Source organism: Chrysemys picta, chromosome 1, assembly GCF_011386835.1.
Source record: "Chrysemys picta bellii isolate R12L10 chromosome 1, ASM1138683v2, whole genome shotgun sequence".
NCBI classification, from domain to species: domain Eukaryota; kingdom Metazoa; phylum Chordata; order Testudines; family Emydidae; genus Chrysemys; species Chrysemys picta.
In genome coordinates this window covers 328,359,526-328,377,753 of record NC_088791.1, presented here as the reverse complement: position 1 = coordinate 328,377,753, position 18,228 = coordinate 328,359,526, and the positions used below count along the sequence as shown (strand labels likewise).

General features: G+C 45.0%; 1 protein-coding gene across 1 annotated transcript; it reads left to right on the top strand.

Annotated features, from left to right (window-relative positions):
• The first annotated feature begins 7,978 nt into the window (after window positions 1–7,978).
• Window positions 7,979–15,754, top strand: LOC135981316 (serine/threonine-protein kinase TAO2-like). The gene is made up of 3 exons (XM_065583293.1): window positions 7,979–8,223; window positions 9,152–9,955; window positions 15,714–15,754. Exons 1-3 carry the CDS (start codon window positions 8,136–8,138, stop codon window positions 15,752–15,754), a joined length of 933 nt encoding a protein of 310 aa, XP_065439365.1. The 5' UTR covers window positions 7,979–8,135.
• The last annotated feature ends 2,474 nt before the right edge of the window (window positions 15,755–18,228 follow it).

The following is an 18,228-nucleotide window of genomic DNA, read 5'->3' as shown; positions in this document are numbered from 1 at the left end:
TGTGATGGGATCCCCAGGGTGCAGCCTGGGACTGTGGGACTGCTGTGCCCCCTTAACTCTCCAGCCTGGGCTGTCTCTCACAGTGCTTTGCTAGTGACAAGCAGCAAACCCCTCCAGGATCTGTTATCACTCAGCACAACCGCATGTGGAGCCACACATCCAGCTAGATTGTATGAATGCTCCCAGAGCCACTCATGAATCTCACAGAGAAAAGCACCAGCCAAATCCTCCCAGCTCCCAGCCTTGTACATCAGGAATATACCATCTTGCACTGCTCACAAATAGCAGTGCACATTTATTAATTGGTTCACCACTTCATCAATGGAAAGTGGATTTACACCAGCCTTTGAAAACCTGAGCAGGTTTACCAAGCACTCCAGGCAAACTCACTGGTAAAGATAAACCGTGAAACAAAAGATAGATTATAAGTGATAGGCAAAAAGTCAGAGTTAATTACCAAAAGAAAAGAAAATATAAGCACGCAGTCTAAAGCAATCTCAACCCTATTAGACTGGGCAACATCTAGATTAAGCAGTTTTTCTCACCCCAATGGATATTGCAGTTTAGACTACACAGGTTTCACCCTTGAAACCTGGGTCAGTCTCGTCTGTTGGAGTCTTCTGTGTTTCCTTGTTGCTTGCAGCAAAGGTGTTGGGAGGGAGAAAAGGCCCAGCATATGGCCAATGTGTTTGTTTTATACCCTTAACCAATGTGCTTGGAGAACACGAGTCCAGGCATGTCTGGTGGGCATTGCTGAGTCCCCAGGCAAGGTTGAACAATTTTCCTGGTGTGGCCTTATTCAGGTGAGTCATTGAATTGTAACTCCCTTGCTGGACAATGGCTAATGATGGTTGTTTGACACCTGCCCAGGAGTTGGTTACTTTTCTTGCTGTTGTCTCGGGGGAGCTAATATCTGGGCACTTCCTAAACCCACAGCATATTTTAGTGACAACCTTACGACACAATTTTCGTAACTTCATATGCATTAATGATGTACATATTTAGATGGAACAGTGGGTTTCAGCAGATCATAACCTTTCCCCCCTGATACCTTTACAAGGCATGCTTTATATGCAATATCACAATTATATGTAAATGAGGAATATGGGGGTTACAGGGTGCTCTCCAAGGTATAGAATGTCAGTTATATCTGATTACTATCAATACGGGTAGATCTACACTGCGATAAAAGACTTACAATATGGCTGCATCTTGCTTGGGCTTGGGAGTGGAGTGGGCTTGGTCTGCGGGGCTATAAAATTGCAGTGTAGATGTTCAGGCTCGGGGCAGAGCTCAGGCTTTGAGACCCTCCCCCCTCACAGGGTCTCAGAGTCCTGACTCCAGCCCAAGCCTGAATGTCTACACAGCAAATTTTAGCCCTGCAGCATGACCCCCACGAGCCCAAGTCAACTGACCTTGATGCCATGGGTTTTTTTATTGCAGTGTAGCCGTAACCTTTGAATTATCGCTGGAGTGACAGTGAGACCCATTGTAAAGCTTGCCTAAGAAAACACTTTAACTACTTGACAAGGGGCCAGACTCTGCCACCCGCACTGAGTTGTGCATTATTGAGTGAGTATTCCCACTGATTTCAGGTTATCCTCTAGTCAGTGCGGATAGGAGAAGTAAAATCTGCCCCTAAGTGAAGAGGGGACAAAGGGGGAATATTTTGGGCCACTAGTATTGCTGGGAAATCTTGGCATGACCAAGATTCCAACTTTAATTATGCTTCTTATTAACACAACGTACCTTAAGGCAACCTAATTCTGGCATGTCCCCAACTTTTGAGTGCTTGACTTTGCAGTCTTGATAATCTTCTTTTAATATAGTTTTTTGTTTGTAATTTATTAAATCTGAGAACTATTCTACATTAGTCACCCACTTTTTCATTGGCCTAACTCTGTTCCCACTGATGACATTTGGAAATCCCATCCTCTAAGGCAGGGGTGGCCAACCGGTGGCTCCAGAGCCACATGCGGCTCTTCAGAAGTTAATATGCGGATCCTTGTATAGGCACCGACTCCAGGGCTGGAGCTACAGGCGCCAACTTTCCAATGTGCTGGGGGCGGGGGGTGTTCACTGCTCAACCCCTGGCTCTGCCAAAGGCCCTGCCCCCACTCCATCCCTTCCTGTCCCCTTCCCTAAGCCTGCAGTGCCCTCGCTCCTCCCCCAGAGCCTCCTGCATGCCATGAAACAGCTGATAGGGAGGTGCGGGGAGGGAGGGGAGGTGCTGATCGGCAGGGCTGCTGGTGGGTGGGAGGCGCTGGGAGTGGAGTGGGGGAGCAAATGGGGGGCTGCTGATGGATTATACACTTTTTAGTAATATAGCATTTGAAATGCAAAAGGTAGAAAGAAACACTGTTTTGTCACATTTCCTTTCACACTCTAACTTCCACTGTGGTGTTTTATAGCATTTATTTGTATTCCATTCATCCCCTTTCTTACAAACCAAACTTGTCTTTATAAAGTTGACTACTTTAACGTTTCCCCTTTTTGTTTAAAACTATCCTAATGGCACTTTGATCCAAATGGCTTCCTGCATTCTCCCTTTGCCTTTCTGTTTTCATGTCCTCTGTGTTACTTAATAACATGTCTGGCAATGTTCCTTTCCTTGTTGCTTGATGCTTATATTGAGTTAAAGCAATTTTGTACCACCTCCACAAACATACCTTCAGGTTTTTTCCTCTACTTAATGAATTCTAGTCAATGCTTGAATAATTAACACCTACAATAAATACAACTTTGCTCTTTAACATGATTTTACCCCCCTATGCTATGGGAAAGTGCCTGGAGTACACAAAGACTATTACATGAGCCTAGGATGCAAAAATAGTTCCCCCCCCCTTTTCAAGCTTCATTTTGATGCCTATTGAAACTATCTCACCTGTTAAGTAGAAAGACTTTATTGTTTAACATTTAGCCTTTCATCTCAAAGGCTTACAAACTGTGGGTGAAATTCATCCTGGGCCAAGGACCAGCACAAGACCGATGCACCACTTAATTCTCACTTTTAAGCGCTATTAAGTGGTAAATAGGTTTTGTGTTGGCCTTCTTCCCAGAGATGACTTTCCCTCTACATACATGTCACTGAAGATCCCCTGGGATGAAGGGCAGCTTCCAGCTGATAGATAATGCACAACTGGATGGAATTGAGTGATATTTCGGCCAGGGAAAAACATCCAGGACAAACTCTTGTTAGTTTTCACATGTTCACACAGAGCAGATAGAACTTCATACATAAAGGGAAACTACATACTATTCAATCCATCTAACTTAGAAGGGAGGAAGACTTAGCTGAGCTTGTTGGGATTCAAACCTTAGGGCTTACAGAATCTAGGAATTTCAAACCCTTCCAGTGCTGTACCACCCTCTCTGGCAGATATAATTGCACTCCACTTTTTTCTGTTTATTTTCCTTCCATTTCACCAAGCATCTGTGGTAGAGGTGACCCATTCCCATTAGATCCATTGACAATCTGGCAAGCTGGTACTCTGGGTAGCAGTCATTTAATTTCCTTCACATTGACCAATGCCAGAACCGCATCTCTGAATGACATGGCAACAGTGGAAACAACCCCAACCAATAGCTATTATCTGATAAATGCAGAGTTGCTTGTCAATAAAACCATTCAGTCATTGATGAAGCACCAGACTTTGCTCATTTGGAGACCTTGAGGCATTAGTAGGTGTGCAATAGGGCCCTACTCCCACTATGTGCTTTGCATAGGGACCAGGCTCAATCCCAATTCTTATGCTCCTAACATGCAGGGGTCAGGAGGATCTAGCACAGGGGTTTTCAAAATGGAGGTCAGGACCCCTCAGGTGGTCATGAAATTATTACATGGGGGGGCATGAGTTGTCAGCCTCCACCCCAAACCCCACTTTGCCTCCAGCATTTATAATGGTGTTTAAATATATTAAAAAGTGTTTTTGATTTATAAGGGGGGTCACCCTCAGAGGCTTACCATGTGAAAGGGGTCACCAGTACAAAAGTTTGAGAACCACTGATCTAGCACCATCTGTGGTACTAGATTCTAGCACTGTAATCACCGGAGCATTTTTTCTTCTCTCATGCACATAGCTCTTGATCTTGTTCCCCACAGTGAAGTCAGTGACAAGATTCTCATTTGCTTCAGTGAGAGCAAGATTAGGCCTGCAATTTTGTGCTTATATAAGCTACTGTTTACTATTCAGTGGCTTCATAAGATGCAAAGCTGGTTAGAATGTTTTTAATGTGTTTACCATCCTAGTTGTATGTGGTTAGCTCCTCATCTGATGAGAGTTTTTTTTTTTAATTTGCCTCTTAAAGAGCCTTATACCTTTTATTGACTGACTGAGTGAAGCCAGGGTTATATTAAAGGGGAGACCTGTTATATTAAGGGGGAACTGGAGGTAGTGAACCTAAAAGCAGAGGGAGAGCTCCCTCCCCTTTCCTTGTCTTGAGGGACCACCACTCTAATTTCCTCCTTGGCTGGTACAAAGCAACCTCCCACTCTTGGTTTCACTCCACTTTAATCACCGGGGGCAGTCAGGGCCGGCGCTTCCACTAGGCAACCCTAGGCAGTCACCCTGTGGGGTGGCATTTTGCCGGCCGCGGCGGAAATTTAGCGGTGGTGGTCCTTCCGCTCTGGGGCTTCGGCGGAAATTCGGTGGCGGGTCCTTCACTCGCTCCAAGACCCGCCACCGAAGTGCCCCGAAGACGCGGAGTGGAAGGACCCCTGCTGCCGAAGACCCCAGGCCCCCTGAATGCTCAGAGGAGGAGCACTGCCGCCTAAGGCGGCAAAAACCCTGGCACTGCTCCTGGGGGCAGTATGTGGCAGATCTACTCATCACACTGAGCCTTCAGCTCCCATCTTTCTACATTTCTTTAATGATATTCCATTCTGCATTAGAGTTTCATATAATGATATTGACAGATGACTTAAGGAATTTGACTATGTAAACTCCAGGCCAGTAGTTGTCTAGAGATGCCCTGTACACATAGTACCAGCTGAAACAGCATCACCCATTTAAAAAATAGCCACATCATGTTTTTGTTTTTTCATTTTATCCTTAAGAACGTAGACTGAGCTTCCACATCTGCATGTTAATTTAAGCAATAATGATTGAGGTGCAGAGCATTTCCTGTGGATTAATAGCCATTTGGGGTGAATGCCTCTTGGTGCAGTTGAGACCCTCAAGCCCCCAGACAGCCATTAATCTCCAGGAAATGCCCTGCACTTCTATCATTATTGCTCACATCAATATGCAATCCTGAATGCCAATGCTCTGTCTACATTCCTGAGGATAAATCCTTAGCATTGAACAGAAGCTGGGTAAGTTTTCCCCCTGTTATTGACAGAACCTTATGAAAAATTCTACTTCTGGATAAATTCTTCATCCCCCTGATTTTTTTTGTTACATTTATCAGAGAAGATTTGCAACCTGTGTATTTATATAAATATGTCTAGTGTACATTTTGGCTGCTTCCATCAATGGTTATAAATCAATTGAAATACAGCAGAACCTCAGAGTTACGAACACCCAAGATACAAACTGAGCACACACCTCATTTGGAACCAGAAGAATTCAATCAGGCAGCAGCAGAAACCAAAAAGGAAAAAAGCATGTACAGTACAGTACGGTGTTAAAAGTAAACTACTAAAACATAAAGGGAAACTGTTTAAAAAAAAAAAAAGTATGGAAACTGTTTCTGTGCATGTTTCATTTAAATTAAGATGGTTTAAAAGCAGCATTTTTCTTCTGCACAGTAAAGTTTCAAAACTGTATTAAGTCAATGTTCAACTCTAACCTTTTGAAAGGACAACCATAATGTTTTGTTCAAAGTTGCAAACATTTCAGAGTTGCAAACAATCTCAGTTCTTGAGGTTGGTTGTAACTTTGAGATTCTACTGTATGCCACTGTTTGAAATATTGCAGTACTTTAATGGGGGGAATCCTGGCTCTATTGAAAAGTCAGGATTTCACTCATTTAAATTTTCATGGATTCATATATACACACTATATAAAAAAAACAATCAGAACAATCTAGTTTATATTGAAACTTGAGAGCCAAATCCTACAGGCCTTTCTCAGGCAAAACATCCATTGTAGTCAGTGTGTGTGACTTTTCCTTGACTGATGAAGTACTGCAGAACATGGCCCAAGAGAACCTGTCAGTCCATGGAAAAGACATACTTACCATCACTTTTGCTTCCAATCCCACCTCAAAAATAAGATCCAGAGTATCTCTAGCTATGTGAATCCAAAAACCACATAGGACAGTCACATGGCTGTCCGGCTGACCAAGGGAGCTTAAGTTGGCCCTCAGGGATTGTCATCCATTTGGAAATTGAAGTCACCCAATTAGTTCAGGCAACCTCAGTGGTTTTGTAGAAAGAAATGTTGTCAACTCAAGCAGGGACTCTGGTGTAGTGAACTGTACATCACTGTGGTACATAGTTCTCCTGCTTCACTCTTCTTAAAATTCTCATACAAGGTGGTCACACCTTCAAATCTGGTGGTGTTGGGGCTGCATTCAGAGGCAGGTGTAAACAGCCCTGTCTCACCATCTCTCTCATGGATTATGTTGAACAGACTTCTCGGTCAGGGTCATCTGAGCCTGCAGCCTTGGCCAGCTGGGTTTCAATTATACCTGGAAAGCAAGGGTTCCCATCCATATTTTGTAAAAAGCAACAGAGGGTCCTGTGGCACCTTTGAGACTAACAGAAGTATTGGGAGCATAAGCTTTCGTGGGTCAGAACCTAAAGCTTATGCTCCCAATACTTCTGTTAGTCTCAAAGGTGCCACAGGACCCTCTGTTGCTTTTTACAGATTCAGACTAACACGGCTACCCCTCTGATACTTGACATCCATATTTTATATCTTGTATGCTAATTATAATGTTAGCCACCTGTCCTGTATTCAACTGCATGAAATGAGGAGGCAGGAACACTGTCTGCTAACCCAAGATGAGCTGGCAGGCATAGCCAGTGAGGCCAATGTTAGATGCCACACTCTTGGCATATGCCTAGTCTATCCCACTCCACTATGACAGGACTCAAGCCTCCCACAAACTATGCTCACTCTGAATTATCAAAGCAGCACTGCAGGGTAGGAAGCTGTCAAAGAGAAAATTCAAGCCCCTTCCTTATTTCAAAGATTGTTTTAACCATTAGCTAGCACACACCTGTGCCCTGTTCCACATAGTGGACCCAATTCTGCTCTCAATTACAGATAGGCAACTGCACTAAAATCAGTGCAGAGAATTTTTCAGAGACACCATAAAGGTACCTTTGTAATATCAATTAGGCCTCGTCTACACTACGAGTTTAGGTCGACTTTAGCAGCGTTAAATCAAATTAAGCCTGGACACATCCGCACGACGAAGCCCTTTCTTTCGACTTAAAGGGCCCTTTAAACCGGTTTCTTTACTCCACCTCAGACAAGGGGATTAGCACTAAAATCGGCCTTTGCGGGTTGGATTTGGGGTAGTGTGGACGGAATTCGACGTTATTGGCTTCCGGGAGCTATCCCACAGTGCTTCATTGTGACCGCTCTGGACAGCGCTCTCAACTCAGATGCACTGACCAGGTAGACAGGAAAAGCCCCGCGAACTTTTGAATTTCATTTCCTGTTTGCCCAGCGTGGAGAGCACAGGTGACCACGCAGAGCTCATCAGCACAGGTAACCATGATGGAGTCCCAGGATCGCAAAAGAGCTCCAGCATGGACTGAACGGGAGGTACGGGATCTGCTCGCCATATGGGGAGAAGAATCCGTGCTAGCTGAACTCCGTAGTAGTAAACGAAATGGCAAAATATTAGAAAAAGTCTCAAAGGCCATGAAGGACAGAGGCCATAACAGGGACGCACAACAGTGCCGTGTGAAAATTAAGGAGCTAAGGCAAGCCTACCACAAAGCCAGAGGGGCAAATGGAAGGTCTGGGGCAGAGCCACAAACATGCCACTTCTACACGGAGCTGCATGCGATGCTAGGGGGTGCAGCCACCACTACCCCAACCGTGTGCTTTGACTCCATCAATGGAGAATCACGCAACAGGGAAGTGGGTTCGGGGTACACGGAAGATGATGATGAAGACAATGAAGATAGCTCACAGCAAGGAAGCAGAGAAACCGGTTTCCCCAACAGCCAGGATATGTTTATCACCCTGGACCTGGAACCAGTAACCCCCGAACTCACCCAAGGCATGCTCCCAGACCCTGAGGGCACACAAGGGACCTCTGGTGAGTGTACCTTTGTAAATATTACACATGGTTTAAAAGCAAGCGTGTTTAATGATTAATGATTGATTTGCCCTGGCAATCGCGGCCAGTACAGCTACTGGAAAAGTCTGTTAACGTGTATGGGGATGGAACGGAAATCCTCCAGGGACCTCTCCAGAAAGCTCTCCTTCAGGTACTCCCAAAGCCTTTGCAAAAGATTTCTGGGGAGGGCTGCCTTATCCCGTCCGTCATGGTAGGACACTTTACTATGCCAGGCAAATAACACGTAGTCTGGAATCATTGCATAACAAAGCATGGCCGCGTATGGTCCCGGTGTTTGCTGGCATGCAGACAACATCCATTCCTTATCTCTTTGTTATCCTCAGGAGAGTGATATCATTCACAGTCACCTGGTTGAAATGGGATGATTTTATTAAGGAGACATTCAGAGGTGCCCGTTCTTGCTCGGCTGAACAGAAATGTTCCCTGCTGTTAGCCACGTGGTGGGGGGGATGTGAAGTGATCATCCCAGAGAATTGGGTGTGTGTGGGGGCTGAGGGGGTAGTTAGGTTTGTGCTGCATGTTAACCCGGAAACCGCAGCCCCTCTTTTTACATTGCAAACCCATTTTAAATGGCCAACCCAATAGGTCCTTGGTATGGGAAATGAGGGCATTGCTGTTTGAAACCATTCACACATGTTATGAGGGTTAAAAAAGCCAAAAGACTGTGGCTTACCATGGCTGCCTGCAAGCCGAATTCTGTTGCCTGGCACTGCGTGAGTGATCTCTCACACCAAACCGGCAGGCCCTCAATATAAGAGGAAAAATGCGACCTTGTAACGAATGCACATGTGCTGTGTAATGTGAACAGCAAAATTTAACGTGAAAGAGTGTACCCATTGTTCTCTAAAATGTCTTTTTTAACCACCTCTCCCTTCTCCTCCACCAGCTGCAAATGTTTCTCCTTCACAGAGGCTAGTGAAGATTAGAAGGAGAAAACAGTGGACTCGGGATGATATGCTCTCGGAGCTCCAGATGTCCTCCCACGCTGACAGAGCACAGCAGAATGTGTGGAAGCAGTCAATGTCAGAGTGCAAAAAAGCACAATATAAACGAGAGAAGAAGTGGCGGGCTGAATCGCGGGCTGACGAGAGCAAGTGGCGGGCTGAAGAGGATAGGTGGCGTCAGCTTGCTGACAGAAGGCAAGAGTCGATACTCCGGCTGCTGGAGCATCAAACTGATATGCTCCGGCTGCTGGAGCATCAAACTGATATGCTCCGGCTGCTGGAGCATCAAACTGATATGCTCCGGCTGCTGGAGCATCAAACTGATATGCTCCGGCTGCTGGAGCATCAAACTGATATGCTCCGGCTGCTGGAGCATCAAACTGATATGCTCCGGCTGCTGGAGCATCAAACTGATATGCTCCGGCTGCTGGAGCATCAAACTGATATGCTCCGGCTGCTGGAGCATCAAACTGATATGCTCCGGCTGCTGGAGCATCAAACTGATATGCTCCGGCTGCTGGAGCATCAAACTGATATGCTCCGGCTGCTGGAGCATCAAACTGATATGCTCCGGCTGCTGGAGCATCAAACTGATATGCTCCGGCTGCTGGAGCATCAAACTGATATGCTCCGGCTGCTGGAGCATCAAACTGATATGCTCCGGCGTATGGTTGAGATGCAGGAAAGGCAGCAGGAGCAGAGACCGCTGCTACAGCCCCTGTGTAACCAACAGCCCTCCTCCCCAAGTTCCATAGCCTCCTCACCCAGACGCCCAAGAACATGGTGGGGGGGGCCTCCGGCCACCCAACACTCCACCCCAGATGATTGCCCAAGCATCAGAAGGCTGGCCTTCAATAAGAGTTAGTTTTAAACTGCAGTGTGTCCTTGTCCTTCCCTCCTCCCCCACCCCACCCGGTGCTTCCCTCCTCCCCCACTCCCCTGGGCTACCTTGGCAGTTATCCCCCTAATTGTGTGATGAATTAATAAAGAATGCATGAATGTGAAGTAACAATGACTTTATTGCCTCTGCAAGCGGTGCTCGAAGGGGGGAGGGGAGGGTGGTTAGCTTACAGGGAAGTAGAGTGAACCGGGTGCGGGGGTGGGGCGGAGGGTCCATCAAGGAGAAACAAACAGAAGTCTCACACCGTAGCCTGGCCAGTCACAAAACTCGTTTTCAAAGCTTCTCTGATGCGCACTGCACCCTGCTGTACTCTTCTAACCGCCCTGGTGTCTGGCTGTGCGTAATCAGCGACCAGGCGATTTGCCTCAATCTCCCACCCCACCATAAATGTCTCCCCCTTACTCTCACAGATATTGTGGAGCGCACAGCAAGCAGCAATAACAATTGGAATATTGGCTTCGCTGAGGTCTATCCGAGTCAGTAAACTGTGCCAGTGCACTTTTAAACGTCCAAATGCACTTTCCACCACCATTCGGCACTTGCTCAGCCTATAATTGAACAGGTCCTGACTCCTGTCCAGGCTGCCTGTGTGCGGCTTCATGAGCCATGGCATTAAGGAGTAGGCTGGGTTCCCAAGGATAACGATAGGCATTTCAACATCCCCAACGGTTATTTTCTGGTCCGGGAAGAAAGTCCCTTCCTCCAGCTTTTGAAACAGACCAGAGTTCCTGAAGACGCGAGCATCATGTACCTTTCCCGGCCATCCCACGTTGATGTTAGTGAAACGTCCCTTGTGATCCACCAGGGCTTGCAGCAGCATTGAAAAGTACCCCTTATGGTTTATGTACTTTGTGGCTTGGTGCTCCGGTGACAAGATAGGGATATGGGTTCCGTCTATCGCCCCACCACAGTTTGGGAATCCCAATGCAGCAAAGCCATCCACTATGGCCTGCACGTTTCCCAGAGTCACTACCCTTGATATCAGCAGGTCTTTGATTGCGTTGGCTGCTTGGATCACAGCAGCCCCCACAGTAGATTTGCCCACTCCAAATTGATTCCCAACTGACAGGTAGCTGGCATTGCAAGCTTCCACAGGGCTATCGCCACTTGCTTCTCAACCGTGAGGGCTTCTCTCATCCTGGTATTCTGGCGCTTCAGGGCAGGGGAAAGCAAGTCACAAAGTTCCATGAAAGTGCCCTTATGCACGAGAAAGTTTCGCAGCTACTGGGAATCGTCCCACACCCGCAACACAATGCGGTCCCACCAGTCTGTGCTTGTTTCCCGGGCCCAGAATCGGCATTCCATGGCATGAACCTGCCCCAGTAACACCATGATTTGCACATTGCTGGGGCCTGTACTTTGTGAGAGGTCTATGTCCATATCAATTTCCTCATCACTCTCGTTGCTGTGCTGCAATCGCCTCCTCGCCTGGTTTTGCTTTGGCATGTTCTGGCTCTGCATATACTCCAGGACAATGCGCGTGGTGTTCATAGTGCTCATAATTGCCGCGGTGATCTGAGCGGGCTCCATGATCCCAGTGCTATGGCATCTGGGCTGAAAAAAGGCGCGAAACTATTGTCGGAGGGAGGGAGAGAGGGAGGGAGTGACAATATGGCTTACAGGTACAGGGAATTAAAATCAACAAAGGTGGCTGTGCATCAGGGAGAAACACAAATAACTGTCACACAGAATGGCCCCCCCAAAGATTGAACTCAAAACCCTGGGTTTAGCAGGCCGTTGATTTCACGGAGGGAGGGTGAAGCAAATGAATACAGAACAAATCTGGTCCATCTATTTTTTACATCTTAAGCTGGCAGCAGACGGTGCAGCATGACTGATAGTCATCGGCATCTTCTAGGTGCTTGGAAGAAAATGATGTACTACGACTGTTAGCCATCATCGTCAAGACGGTTCAATAGGCCAGGAGACAAAACATGTCTGCCCAGGTGCCTCTGATTGAACTCACTGAGGAGTACGACGACGACGGATACCAGTCATACTGCACCGTCTACTGCCAAAAGGCAATTAGCTGCTGCTGTATAGCAATGCAGTACCACGTCTGCCGGCACCCAGATGACATAGGGTGATGGTGAGCTGAGCTGAGCGGGCTCCATGCTTGCCGTGGTATGTTGTCTGCATAGGGTAACCCAGGTAAAAAGGCGCGACTCGATTGTCTGCCGTTGCTCTGACGGAGGGGGAGGGGCCTGACGACATGTACCCAGAACCCCCCATGACACTGTTTTTTACATCATCAGGCATTGGGATCTCAACCCAGAATTCCAATGGGCGGCGGAGACTGCGGGAACTGTGGGATAGCTATGGAAAGTCGACGCTAGCCTTGGTACTGTGGACGCAGTCCGCCGACTTAATGCACTTAGAGCATTTTATGTGGGGGGGACACACAATCGACTGTATAAAACCGATTTCTATAAAACCGGCTTCTATAAATTCGACCTAATTTCATAGTGTAGACATACCCTTATTCTTGCGGGTTCCGGCAGAGAATTACAGAACATTTTATAGACATTAGGCTATTCATGAGTGTTTTGTGTGCCCTGAACCTAAACGTTATTAGCTTGGGGGCATAGGTAAAATTAAATTTTAGCTTTTTAATCAGATTAATTTATTAATCCTCACTTCACATCTATGAGGTAAGTGGGCAAGTTTTCTTATCCCCATTTTAAGGTCAGAGCAATTGAGACAGAAAGATAAAGCGACGTACCCAAGGCTGTGTGGTGAGGCAATGGGGACAGCTGACTTGCCACCCTGTGGTCACTACTCCCAGACTATCCTGCCTTTCTAGCTGTGATAAAACTAGCAGCTGCTTTTAGTACAAGCTGACGTGCAGAGATAACAGCACTGAATCTACAGGACAAGGGCATTATGGTCGCTCAGTCTAATGATACGAACTCTGTGACTCTGCTTTCCATTTTAAATGCAATTAGTTAAGGGGTGATGTGGGGCAATGGAATTTGCCTTTCACCTGTGGAAATGCATGCTCAAATACTAGTTTAGGCCATGAGTGAAAATTAGTTTATTTCATCCCAGCCTTGTGTTTATAAATGCCATAAAACCACTATAGAAAATGGCAGCAGGGGCCCAAGAGTGGCCTAGCCTGGGGTGAGTCAGCAGAGATGTGCATGGAACTGTCACCTGGCACTGCACTGTGCTGGAGCTACCATTAGTTCACTTTTTAGAGCATTCAAGTCACTCCTAATTCACACTATACTAGCAGTAGCAAAGATTTTTCAATGGCACTAAGGGCAGTTAGGTGTCCCATTCGTGCTTACTGTCAATGGGATTTAGGATCCTAACTCCCTTAGGGTCCTCTGACAATCCTGGCCTAAAATATCCTTGATTCTGTAGTAGCATTAGGGTGTGTATATGTGCAGGGTCTCTCCCACTCCTTTCTCCCGATCTCCTTTAATAGCTCAAAAAAGAACACATTTTACTCCTGCCAGGGTATGGCATTCCAGGTGCAATCTAGACTAGTGAGGGGCTGTGTTACCACTTGCCTTGCAACCTGGGGCGCCTCACAATGCTTTGCTGCTGTAGCTGCCAACATGGGCTCCTCACAATCATCCTGCAAGCATGCAGTTCACACTTTGGGCAAGTCACTTAAACTCCGTAAAACGGAGATGAGAACACTGCCTTTTTCACTCTTCTTTATCTTGCGGATTTAGCTTATAAGCCCTTTGGGGCAGAGTCTGTCTCTTACTATGTTTTTACCATATGGTGCCCCAATCATGGATGAAGCCTCTGGATATTACTGTACTACAAATAAATAATAATTATGTCTGTTGTGGTGGGGAGTTGGATGGCAGTCACCCAGTTGGAAGATCCCACTGACTTTTATGGAGAGTTTTAGGGGAAAATAAAGCCATTTTTAAAAGTTGGAAAAAATATACAACAAAGATCACAAAACTGGCTTTGATTTCTAGATAAGTACCTTCTTATCGTGTGGGAGCAAAAAAGATGCAGATAAAATAGCAAAATGTTAGTCAGTCAACCAACTTTGTTTCTGGGATGGCACAGTCTCTCCTTTCTGCAAGGAGATACTGCTTTTTGTGCAGGTTCTCAACAGTAGACAAACAGTGATGGGCAGAAGAGGCTTTCTTTTAAACATTCATCAGAGGGGTAGCCGTGTTAGTCTGGATCTGTAAAAAGCAACAGAGAGTCCCGTGGCACCTTTAAGACTAACAGATGTATTGGAGCATAAGCTTTCGTGGGTGAATACGCATGCATCTGACGAAGTGGGTATTCACCCACAAAAGCTTATGCTCCAATACATCCGTTAGTCTTCAAGGTGCCACAGAACTCTCTGTTGCTTTTAAACATTGTAACTTGGGCCTGATTTAACTCAAAGGTAAGTCAAACTGTTTTTGAAAGAATTAAACTTGGATCAAATTGAAAGCAGGAGAGCAGCCAAGATTCTGGCTTCCACCCAGATGTGTAGAGTTTAAATTACCATGAAATTAACACCACTGAAAGCATGAAGGCATTTTAAAAGAGGTGGTGCATTGTAGTTCAAATTGCACTGTTACCTTACAGAAACACGTGATAACATAATGAATGTGCTGAGATGTAATTTTTTCTTCTGTTCTACTGGGAAACTGAAAATTCAAGGGACGCCAGCAGTAGCAACTTCTGTCTTCTGAAATTACATTCTTGTTCATGAAAAGTTTACACTTTTGACAACCAGTTAAAGCTAAGTCCCTTTAAAAAATCAATAAAACACAGAAAACAGGAGCATGAATGAATCTTCAGGAAGAAGCCACACGTTTTCAGGAAAAAAAGAACAATCCACAGAGAACAGCCTTGGGCAGCTGAGTGATGTGTGGAATATTTGATTGCTCCCCATACAGGCAATTCCTTCGTGTTGTCCTGCAGCAGACACACAGTGCCTTAGATTGCTTAAAAAATAAATCTGCCTGGACCTACATCACAGAATAAAATTACTTCCCCTAGACATAAAATGAGGGGCAGGGATGTAGAATTTTTCAAAAGAAAATAAGATGTTTAATATTACGTTAAAATACCAAGGCATGTCTTTATATTGCAGCTCAATAGGAGAACCTTTAACCACAAAAATTGATCTGTTTATGGACTCAGCGGAAGTGATTCTGAACAAACACTTTTTAATTACCCATGACTGTTCTCAGTGCAGTTTTCCAGATTCACCCATAGATGAAGTACCACATCTCACTTCAAGTAAAAGAGAAAAAAATCAGGGTAAGGGTAATCTTTTTCAGAAAACTAAAAGAAGCATTTCCTAGAGAGAGCATCCACAGATATAACGAGGAAAGCATTACTGGGAAAAGTCCCACTGATTCCAAGCGATGATGGATAGTCAAAACTTTCAAAAATGGGCTCTTGGATTCCTTAATAAGTTGCCTGTTTCTCAAAAGTGTTCAGCTTTCAGCAGCTCCCATTAGGGTCAATGGAAGATGCTGATGCTCAGCAATTTTGACAATCAGATCCTCTTACTTAGGTGCCTAAGTAAGGGTTAGGTGCCCCACATTAGGTGCTTAGTTTTTAAAGTGTGGCTGACGTTTCTGGACCAAATTCTTATCTCAATTAAATCTTCTTCTTTTGTATGACAGGTGCAGAGCAGCAACTACAATTTCACCTGAAGTTGATCTAGCCAAATGGCTACATCAGGACTTGCAGAATGTATTGCAGGAATGCATGCTTCCAATTTATAAATTGGGAAGTAGGTAGTGATATGTTCGATGGTCTATTGTGGGGAACCAAACTTGAACACTGGGGAGTCCTTGATTTTCCATTTGTGCATTAGATGTGTGCATCTACCATGGTTGGTTTGAATTCGGTTCAGAGTTGACCAAGATGACCGTGGAACCTTCCGAATGGGATCCAGCACAAGGTGCTTATTTTTAAAGCCTTGTTTAGCCCAATCTGCTTTCCAAGCCTCCTTCCGATCGTAGCCTGATTTCTTGAGGCTAAACTAATGTTCCCAGAAATACTTGTGGGACTTAAGACGTTGGGGGTCATTGTCAAGGTCTTGGTGGATAGGAAGGCATCCATTTTCCTGGATTCACTGAGCTTCGCGGAATGTTGCAGCAGTTCGGCGTATCAGCGAGGGAGCGATGTTAGACAGAATAGGTAGCCATGGTGTTGGAGTCGACGTAAGGATTCCTGTGATGCACTGCATCACTGTATTCAGCTGGGTATCCACAAGTTGCGTGTGGCTGCATCTGCTCCATACCAGTGCACAATATTCAACTTGGACAAATCAGATGTCTTCAAGTCACCAGGGCCTGATGAAATGCATCCTTGAATACTCAAGGAGTTGACTGAGGAGATATCTGAGCCATTAGTGATTATCTTTGAAAAGTCATGGAAGATGGGAGAGATTCCAGAAGACTGGAAAAGGGCAAATATAGTGCCCATCTCTAAAAAGGGAAATAAGGACAACCCAGAGAATTACAGAGCAGTCAGCTTATCTTCTATACCCAGAAAGACACAGGAGCAAATAATTAAGCAATCAATTTGCAAACATCTAGAAGATAATAAGGTGATAAATAACAGTCAGCATGGATTTGTCAAAAACAAATCATGTCAAACCAACCTGATAGCTTTCTTTGACAGGGTAACAAGCCTTGTGGATAGGGGGGAAGTGGTAGATGTGGCATATCTTGACTTTTTAGTAAAGCTTTTGATGCTGTCTCACATGACCTTCTCGTAAACAAACTAGGGAAATGCAACCTAGATGGTGCTATTATAAGGTGGGTGCAAAACTGGTTGAAAAACCTTTCCCAGAGAGTAATCATCAGTGGTTCACAGTCATGCTGGAAGGGCATAAAGAGTTCGGTCCTGCAGGGATCAATTCTGGGACTGGTTCTATTCAATATCTTCATCAATGATTTAGATAATGGCATACAGAGTACACTTATAAAGTTTGCAGACGATACCAAGCTGGGAGGGGTTGCAAGTGCTTTGGAGGATAGGATTAAAATTCAGAATGATCTGGAGAAATGGTCTGAAGTAAATAGGATGAAATTCAATAAGGACAAATGCAAAATACTCTATTTAGGAAAGAATAATCAGTTGCACACATACAAAATGGGAAATGACTGTCTAGGAAGGAGTACTGTGGAAAAGGATCTGGGGGTCATAGTGGACCACAAGCCAAATATGAGTCAACACTGTAATGCTGTGGCAAAAAAAGCGAACATCCTTCTGGGATGTATAGCAGGAGTGTTGTAAGCAAGACATGAGAAGTAATTCTACCGCTCTACTCTGTGTTGATTAGGCCTCAACTGGACTATTGTGTCCAGTTCTGGGTGTCACATTTCAGGAAGGATGTGGACAAATTGGAGAGAGTCCAGAGACAGCTTATTCTTTTGACAACTCATTAAAGATAAATTCCTCGAGAACAATAAAACAATGAAACTTCCATTTAAAATGGATCATTACTAGTTTGTTGGTGGTAAAGTGAAAGCAAAGTTGTGCTTATGCTAGGCTTGAGTCTCACCTGTTAAACAGGTACAATGTTCCTTTATTTTACACCATCAAGACAGGAGCTGAGGATTGTCCACCCAGTAGTAATACTTTGGAGGGCAAAACTATTGTTTACTCTAGATTGGTTCAAAATATCAAGACTTTGGGACATTCTTTCATGTACAGTTTGCAAAGGATGTTGATGACTAGGCTGCCTTAGAGATTGTCTAAATACAAAGTTGCATGACTTTAACTTAAACCAAGATTTTTTTTAACTGATTTTGTTAAACTGATGCAAAAGGCTGAGTGGACACTTGGGTTTAAACTAGTGTTATTTCAGCTTATCTTAAGTTGATTAGGAACAAAATTAAACCAAGAAAGTAGTAGTAAACTGAAATTGAAGGGGTGTGCACTTGTTTAACCAGTGCAAGTTTCTGTGGAGATAGTACCTCAAAGAGGCAACTAGCCATAATGGAGTAACTATCATTTTGCTGTTGGATTCGCCAGAAAACTAACTCTTTTTTGTGAGTTTTCCTGTTAAAACTGGTAGGCTGCTAACCCTAGACTCAATGCTTGGTAAGTATGGGGAGAAAAAGCTATGGGCCATATGCTCCCTTTCCTATGCAGCCCATAATCCCATGTAAAAAAAGCATAAAG

What these genes read in the sequence shown, in the direction of transcription:
- LOC135981316 (XM_065583293.1), top strand. Translation starts at nt 8,136, where the DNA reads ATGTTTATCACCCTGGACCTGGAACCAGTAACCCCCGAACTCACCCAA. An exon ending in GGGCACACAAGGGACCTCTG is followed by an intron (nt 8,224 to 9,151) that starts GTGAGTGTACCT and finishes CTCCTCCACCAG; the next exon opens with CTGCAAATGTTTCTCCTTCA. An exon ending in CCAACAGCCCTCCTCCCCAA is followed by an intron (nt 9,956 to 15,713) that starts GTTCCATAGCCT and finishes TTTGTATGACAG; the next exon opens with GTGCAGAGCAGCAACTACAA.